The 9073-nt window shown below is 44.0% G+C and overlaps 1 protein-coding gene across 9 annotated transcripts; it reads left to right on the top strand.

The window, feature by feature from the left end:
* The first annotated feature begins 3484 nt into the window (after positions 1-3484).
* dcun1d2a (DCN1, defective in cullin neddylation 1, domain containing 2a) lies at positions 3485-9007 on the top strand. 9 transcript variants are annotated; one of them, XM_023981414.2, is made up of 7 exons: positions 3485-3553; positions 5370-5586; positions 5805-5973; positions 6453-6583; positions 6763-6845; positions 6975-7071; positions 7575-9007. In XM_023981414.2, the coding sequence occupies exons 2-7, from the start codon at positions 5412-5414 to the stop codon at positions 7655-7657; spliced, it is 738 nt and encodes a 245-aa protein (XP_023837182.1). In that variant the 5' UTR covers positions 3485-3553; positions 5370-5411; the 3' UTR covers positions 7658-9007. The 9 variants fall into 9 exon arrangements, with proteins under 9 accessions (XP_023837182.1, XP_023837179.1, XP_023837180.1 ...); XM_023981411.2 differs by lacking the exon at positions 3485-3553 and adding an exon at positions 3826-4112; XM_023981412.2 differs by lacking the exon at positions 3485-3553 and adding an exon at positions 4021-4116.
* Positions 9008-9073: the final 66 nt, after the last annotated feature.

The following is a 9073-nucleotide window of genomic DNA, read 5'->3' as shown; positions in this document are numbered from 1 at the left end:
GGAGAATAAGAGCACCTCCTCCCAGCTGCCCACTGCGCTGAGTACAGGAAACACTGTCAACACCGATAAATCCACTATAATTGAGAATTTCAATAAGCATTTTTCTATGGCTGGCCATGCTTTCCACCTGGCTACCTCTACCCCGGTCAACAGCACTGCACCCCCCACAGCAACTCGCCCAAGCCTTCCCCATTTCTCCTTCTCCCAAATCCAGTCAGCTGATGTTCTGAAAGAGCTGCAAAATCTGGACCCTTACAAATCAGCCGGGCTAGACAATCTGGACCCTTTCTTTAGAAAATCATCTGCCGAAATTGTTGCAACCCCTATTACTAGCTTGTTCAACCTCTCTTTCGTGTCGTCTGAGATTCCCAAAGATTGGAAAGCAGCTGCGGTCATCCCCCTCTTCAAAGGGGGGGACATCTCTTGACCCAACTGCTACAGACCTATATCTATCCTACCCTGCCTTTCTAAGTCTTCGAAAGCCAAGTCAACAAACCGATTACTGACCATTCCAAATCCACCGCACCTTCTCGCTATGCAATCTGGTTTCAGAGCTGCATGGTGTTCACCTCAGCCACGCTCAAGGTCCTAAACGATATCAAACCGCCATTCGATAAGAACATATCTGTGCAGCCTATTCATTGACCTGGCTAAGGCTTTCGACTCTGTCAATCACCACATCCTCATCGGCAACTCAATAGCCTTGGTTTCTCAAACGATTGCCCCGCCTGGTCACCAACTACTTCTCTGATAGGTTCAGTGTGTCAAATCGGAGGCCTGTTGTCCGCTCTGCTGCAGTCTCTATGGGGTGCCACAGGGTTCAATTTCTTGGGCGACTCTCTTCTCTGTATACATCAATGATGTCGCTCTTGCTGCTGGTGAGTCTCTGATCCACCTCTACGCAACGACACCATTCTGTATACTTCTGACAACTACAAATACCTAGGTGTCTGGTTAGACTGTAAACTCTCCTTCCAGACTCACATCAAACATCTCCAATCCAAAGTTAAATCTATAATTGCTTCCTATTTTGCAACAAAGCGTCCTCACGCCTACTGCCAAACATACCCTTGTAAAACTGACCATCCTACCGATCCTTGACTTTCGGCGATGTCATTTACAAAATAGCCTCCAATACCCTACTCAATAAATTGGATGCATCTATCACAGTGCCATCCATTTTGTCACCAAAGCCCCATATACTACCCACCACTGCGACCTGTACGCTCTCGTTGGCTGGCCCTCGCTTCATACTCGTCGCCAAACCCCATGGCTCCAGGTCACTACAAGACCCTGCTAGGTAAAGTCCCCCCTTATCTCAGCTCGCTGGTCACCATAGCAGCACCCACCTGTAGCACGCGCTCCAGCAGGTATATCTCTCTGGTCACCCCCAAAGCCAATTCCTCCTTTGGCCGCCTCTCCTTCCAGTTCTCTGCTGCCAATGACTGGAACGAACTACAAAAATCTCTGAAACTGGAAACACTTATCTCCCTCACTAGCTTTAAGCACCAGCTGCCAGAGCAGCTCACCGATTACTGCACCTGTACATAGCCCATCTATAATTTAGCCCAAACAACTACCTCTTCCCCTACTGTATTTATTRATTTTGCTCCTTTGCACCCCATTATTTCTTCTTTGCACATTCTTCCACTGCAAATCTACCATTCCAGTGTTTTACTTGCTATATTGTATTTACTTCGCCACCATAGCCTTTTTTTTGCCTTTACCTCCCTTATCTCACCTCATTTGCTCACATTGTATATATACTTATTTTTCTACTGTATTATTGACTGTATGTTTGTTTTACTCCATGTGTAACTCTGTGTTGTTGTATGTGTCGAACTGCTTTGCTTTATCTTGGCCAGGTCGCAATTGTAAATGAGAACTTGTTCTCAACTTGCCTACCTGGTTAAATAAAGGTGAAATAAAATATGGGCCCAGCTGGTATACATGCTCAATTGTCTTAATAAAGACACTGATCTAGGAACTGCTCATATTCCCTGAATATGTACCTTAACCTTTGGGGGTAGTTGCAGCACTGACTTTAGATCAGTGTTCACAGAAAACCTCATCCAGCACTGTCAGTGTCCTGAACCCTTACGTACCAAACCCAATTTTTTTTCTTGCGACTGTGTTGATTGAGGAGTCAACTGTGAATTGTCTATCGTTTATTACAACCACAACATTCAACACATCTATTTAGAGGAGAGAATGAGACTGTTCAGCTAAAGACTTAGTTAAAAAATAAGCATGTGGTGTTTGTGGTGAAAATAACTTATGGAACTTTCTTGGTTTTGTGTTGAGAATAACTTATGCTCAGCTCAATACATTACATTTTTATCTGAATGCCATGTTGATACCAGTTAAATATTTTCCTGATTACATCTGAATGTGAATGTTGTACCTATGGTCTGTATATTGAAGTTGATTGTGAAGGTGAGGTCTCACCTTTAAAAGTCATCCTATGAGCATAACCACGTACACCACAACAACCACAGACTTTTTTTTTTAACACACAGTCTGACAACCACATATAGCAGAATGGCAGCGCAACCAGCCTAGTGGTTAGAGCGTTGGACCAGTAACAGAAAGATTGCTGGATAGAATCCCCGAGCTGACAAGGTAAAAATCTGTCGTTCTGCCCCTGAGCAAGGCAGTTAACCCACTGTTCCCCGGGCACCAAAGACGTGGATGTTGAGTTAAGGCAGCCCCCCGCACCTCTCTGTTTCAGAGTTGGGTTAAATGTGGAAGACACATTTCAGTTGAACGCATTCAGTTGTACAACTGACTAGGTATCCCCCTTTCCCTTTCCCTGATTCATTAAGTGATAGATAGAACGCCCTTCTCAACTGAGCCTCCCAGTCCCAGCTCAGTCATTCATGACCCCCTCCAACCTGTAATCATAGAGAGAAAGATATGTGAGTTGTGTCCTCCCAACCTCACCTGCTAGTCACACACACACAAAGAAAAACAACCAACATGCAAAATAGGCCCTAAACCACATTTAGTGATGCTTAATAGTGTGGATGGATGTCAGTTGTGATAAAATGTTGCAGAAGAAGATTATGTGGGATATTTCTGTTGAGGGATGCATGTAGGGTAAATTTTGACTGCTATTGCCAATCTGAATATATATATATATTTAATTGAACCTTTATTTAACTAGGCAAGTCAGTTAAGAACAAATTATTATTACAATATCGGCCTACCCCGGACAACGCTGGGCCAATTGTGCGCCGCCCTATGGGACTCCCAATCACAGCCGGATGTGATACAACCTGGAATCGAACCAGGTACTGACGCCTCTTGCAGATGCAGTACCTTAGACCACAGTACCACTCGGGATCCCTGCGTTTAAACAGGCAGACAATTTCTGATATTTTTTCCCACTAATTGGTCTTTTCACCAATCACATCAGATCTTCTCACTTTCAAGGCATGAAGAAACTCCTTTCAAGACGTCTGCTTTACTTGGATATTGGGAAGTTTGCAGCCCCACACAATTTCCCCTGACCCACGACCAATATTTCCCCACGACGGTAGGCCTACCTGAGGTATGTACTTTAATCGAACAGTCTGCTAATGAGCTTTGTGTACATAAAGAAGGGCTCCTTCAACTTCCAACTTTTAGATTGCTAACGTTAATCCAATAAACGACTGTYGTTCAGCTAAACTGAATGCTGACACCGAGACCGGTTTATTAATATGATAGCAATAATAGGTATTAAGGGGTCTAACATACATTTTAAATTAATTATATAAAAATACTTGTTGATCTTAGACTTGCTTGCTAGCTACTTCCGAAACAAACATACATTGCATTTCGGGATATGTAGTCTTCGTGACCAATCGGTAGCCAGATCAGTTGTCATCCTTCTCGTTCATAGATTTTTGATTGATACAGTGGCATCCATATCTAGGTTTGTGTATAACTCGAGTCCACTCGACAAGTGTTACTTGTCAAAGTTTCATTGTTATCCCGTGATATCTGTAGGATATTTACTCAAATGACCTCGACGTGCAACTCTGTACAAGGCAAGGGCTGTCAGTGCTTCCGCGCAAGCGCATAATGAGCGACTGGCTATCAAATTGGTAAAAAGCCGTGTGAAAATGGTAGGTAAGGAGAACATTAATAAACAGAACCTCAAACATAAACCGCTGCTGTGATGTTTAACCCCGGGATTATAACATGTTGCGCAAGGTAGAAATTGTTCCGTCGCGGCTCACGGACTGTCTCCTGTCTGTCTGTGTTGCCATTGTTGAGCTGTTTCACTTGACTTAACGTATTTACCAGGGAAAGGAAAGGAAGGTCAGTTGGTGGTATTTTGAGACCTAGAACCGCATTCGTCCAGCGCGCAGCTAGCTGGTTACGACTCCCTTTTTGGTAATCGGGAAATGCGAGCCAGTCAGACGCTCCAAGTTGAGAAGTTGGTCGTGGTTGACTGCGGTGGCCAAGCCGGACCAGTGAGCGCGCAGGACGGATAGTGTTTTCTCGCACACCCGTGAAATATCCTATGGACGCCCGATCTGTTGTTGCATGTTTTTGATGATTACGTTTCCGTCCGAGGTAGTTGTTTGTTTGCTCAACAACATCATAGTTGTCGCTTCACTCACACGCTCAACAGAGTAGTTATAACCGAACTGAAATCCACTCTGAAGGAAGCTAAGTAGTTATCAGTCTAGAGTTATCCAACACCCGGTGATCATCGTTTACAGTTGTTGACTGTCTATTAAAATAGATGCATGTCTCGAAGTTATGGAAATATGCCTAACTTTTAACAAGCAAGCAGGACTGCATTACATGTTTAGTTGTGCATGCACTCAGTTTGCAATGAACACACCTGGTCACTTCATTACACAATCTGCTTAGTGCTTACTCTGCAAAGTTTGTAATAACCCCTGTAGATCTGGCAGTAGCATGGTGTGTTTGGGACCATGGGACGCCCTGGAACAGTTGAGCAGTGAGGTCCCATTGATGGCATCCCCCTACTCGTGTTACATTACATTCCACCAGACGCCCCATATACTGGGGGCCTTCTGGGGTGCACATGCTCTGAGCTTACCCAACGTTCTCCACTCTCAGAATAGTTCTAGGTCTGCCTTGTTTGTTGACTGGACGCCCAAAGCTTGTTTGCTTGTCTGTCTACTGCTGTCTGTTTGTTGACTTGTATCTCATCATCATACGAAGTGAGTGTCTGTCTGTGACCATCTACCCTTATGTCCGGTGGCCACATGACCTCGGCCTGAATGTCTGTGGATGTGTGTGTGCCACTGTGTATCCTGGTGTGCGTCTCAGTGTGTGTGTGCGTCTTGCTGTCGGTGCTGCACGGTCTCTCGGTATCTGACAGCCCGTGTCATGTCTCCGTGCAGCATAAGCTGAAGTCTTCGCAGAGGGACAAGGTCCGGCAGTTCATGTCCTTCACGCAGGCTGGGGAGAAGACTGCTGCTTACTGCCTGACCCAGAATGACTGGAAACTAGAGGTGGCCACAGACAACTATTTCCAGAACCCAGACCTCTACTACAAGGAATCAATGAAAACCCCCGTGGAGAAGAAGAAGCTGGAACAGCTCTACAACCGCTACAAAGGCAAGTGGGGGAAGTTATAGAGGAATACAGCACGTGGAGATTGTGTGTCAAAGGTTATGTATCTGTTATGGGTTAGTAAGTGTGTAGTATGTATTTTTGGTGTTATGCATTGTATTGGTTATCCTGTTTCTCGAAAGAGGAAATTTGTGTTAGTTTCTCTCAAATCCCTAAGATGGCGTGTTTGTGTTTATTTATATATATATATGTAATTTCCATAGATCCCCAGGATGAGAATAAGATAGGCATCGATGGCATCCAGCAGTTCTGCGATGACCTCACCCTGGACCCGGCCAGCATCAGCGTCTTGGTGGTGGCGTGGAAGTTCCGGGCCGCCACCCAGTGCGAGTTCAGCAAGAAGGAGTTCCTGGATGGCATGTCCGAACTGGGGTGAGCGAGGGGTGAAGTCATCACTCTGCGACGCAGCTCCGTTTTGGTGGCATGACAGTGTGTTGTTGGTTATTGCCAGTACATGTTATTGTGATGTTTGTTGTTAGTGTGTTCACATGGTGGGGAGAAGTTCTATATTTAGACTGTGAACTTTGGCATTAATACTGTGTGTCTTATGTTTTGTGTGATGCCAAGTCAGCGTAGGTTAGCTCTGGGTCTTATTTAGTAGGTACAGAACAGGAACATGTTTTTAAATGGAAATTGAAAATAAGTGTTCTTATTGGACAAGGTTTGCTACTAAAGGTTATCCTGTTTTGTGCCTACCAACACTGCCCTGGGGAACCCAATGGATGGGTAACAGATCATAGCACAAGAACAGTTTAGGAACCACTGGATTAGAAGAGGTGTGTGTTTATGTAATTTGTTTGTGTTTTAGTTGAGATCTATTTACTTGTCCACTGTATTTATCTTCTCTCAAGGTGCGACAGCCCAGAGAAGTTGAAGGCTCTTCTTCCCAGATTAGAACAGGAGCTGAAAGACAGTGGCAAGTTCAAGGACTTCTACCAGTTCACATTCAACTTCGCCAAGAACCCTGGACAGAAGGGTTTAGGTAAGCACAGATGAAAGTTAGTTACATTAGTGTTCACAAGAGTTACTGTAGTTACATTAGTGTTTCTTAACTCCAGTCCTGAGGACACCTGAGGGTGTGCAGGCTTTTGTTTCAACCCAGTGTGAACACATCTGATTAAACTATAGTGAGATAACAAGGTGTAACTGGCTGTGTTTCAGATCTAGAGATGGCTGTGGCCTACTGGAACCTGGTACTGACAGGCCGCTTTAAGTTCCTGGACCTCTGGAACAGGTTCTTATTGGTGAGTAATGTTATGCATCCAAATCTAACATAACATTTTGKGCTGGACTCCTTGCTTGCTATGTACATCCGGTGTCTTGTTTTCTGCTTGTTTGCTTTTCCCACATTTGTTTTCTCGTGTTTTATATAGGAACACCACAAACGGTCGATTCCCAAAGACACATGGAACCTACTCTTGGATTTTGGCAACATAATCGCAGACGACATGTCAAATTACGACGAGGAGGGTGAGTTTAAAACCTGTGGTTACCTGGAGTGTATTCAGTAGGGTACAGAGTAGTCATGGTTCATTGCTGTTTGCAAAAGTGCAATACACTGAATGTTGCTTTCAACTGAATATAGACAATGACAGACTGCAGTAGTCATCAAACCTGGTCCTGGAAAGCTACTGAGTGGGCAGGCTTTTGTTCCAGCTCAGCACCAACACACCTGATTCAGCTAATCAAGTTTGTGATGAGCTGTAAATTAGTTGAATCAGGTGATTCAGTACTAGGCCGAAACAAAAGCCTGTAGACCCTGTAGCTCTCCTGGACAAGGTTTGGTGACCAGTGACCACTGCTCTAGATGAGACACTGATTTAAGGTCAGTTTTGTTTCCCCCCCAATGCCTACAGTTAAGATGTAGAGAGAGTCAGCTGTTTTGAGGTCTGGGCTAAGGGCAACTTCCATCCAAGCGATGGATTAAGAGAGTCAATAAAGTGACCGCTAATCATACGTCTCCTTCCTGTCAGGGGCGTGGCCAGTTCTCATAGACGATTTTGTGGAATTCGCCCGGCCGATCGTAACAGGATCCAAACGCAAAACCCACTACTAACAACCCAGCTATTGAAAAAGGGGCAGAACTTTGGTTCCTCTTCATTGACTTTGTAGGATAAAAAATAAAAATAAACTTTTTAAGAGGAAACAGAGAAACACTTGAATCCGTGATACTGCACAACTATCAGGTAACCAACCTATGAGGGAAGAGTGAGAGGAAAACACAGGAAGCAAGGCTTTATTTCTATCCTTGTTTGATGGGAGTCGCCACGTGCACATTGCCAGCTGGCAGTACATGTCCCAGCCTGAGGGCCAGCCGGGAAGAGGCCTTGGGGATATCAGTGTTCCAGGCAACGCTCCCTTTGGAATCTCAGTATTCCGGAGAAAAGGAGAGATGCCTCCCCTGGCACAGTCTCGCTCTCTCTCGCAGCTCTGAGAATTCGGATTTACAAGTGTCAAAAAATGTGTGTGTTTGGGGTTGATCCTTGTTAGTTAGCTTTGTGTGGCACGCAGGGCTCTGAGGGTACTGTTCAGAACAGGCCTTGTTTCTAACACAAACACTTTGGGACAGACCAAGCGGCTTGCAACGTTTGCTCACAACACCAGCGTCAACAAAACTGTTAGTTATATACTGTATATATTATACTGTCTTTCAAAACAGTATGTACAGAGAATAATATAAATAAGTTACATTTATGAATATAAGAGATTCATCTTTTTGTGTAAAAAAAAAAAGATCTGGTATATGATGCCTCAATAACATTTGATAGAATTTTAGGTCTGGTGTGTACCAAGTCATCATTTTATTTGAATATTTGGGTTCGAAAAATGGCAACATTCTGTGTTTTAGAATCTTCTTTTGGTTCACTATGTTATATTTGTTTTAAACAAATACATTTCAGCCATTTTAAGTAAATGGACCATGCCTCTAAATGTTTGTCCCATTCGACATGTGTATATTAGGGAAAGGCTGTTCATTCTGGCCCGCAAAGACTGAAATACTGTTCTCTTCCTAGTTGTTTTGGCGGTTTGGATAAAACAAATGTAATGCAGTGTCTGCAGGCCAATTAATGACACTCATTTGTCAATTAAGTGTAGGCACAAAACACGAGCATGACTGTGGACCGCAATGACTGTGAATTGTGCGCTTCTGCATTACGTCATTTCAACACCCCAAAAACAGAACCACCAAGCAGTCACTGGGGGGCACTGTTTGTCATGCATGTGTGTGCAAGAGGGAGCGCGTTGGACAGTGCTTACTTGTGTTGAAAAGGACCCTGCTGCCCATCCATTTTGGTATTAATGCATTTGTGACACGCATTACTTACACTTTGTTATTCACTAATCACACAGGTATTGTTAGTTTGGAAAGGAATATTGAATAAAGCATGTTTTTATCAGAAATTAAGAGGCTGTTCTGCTGTAATGTGATTCAGTCTCATGTTTTGAGTGTCTCTTGCTATTTGCAAAATTT

Source organism: Salvelinus sp. IW2-2015, linkage group LG36 (genome assembly GCF_002910315.2).
Source record: "Salvelinus sp. IW2-2015 linkage group LG36, ASM291031v2, whole genome shotgun sequence".
Taxonomy (NCBI): Eukaryota; Metazoa; Chordata; class Actinopteri; order Salmoniformes; family Salmonidae; genus Salvelinus; species Salvelinus sp. IW2-2015.
This window is presented reverse-complemented; position numbering and strand designations above follow the sequence as displayed.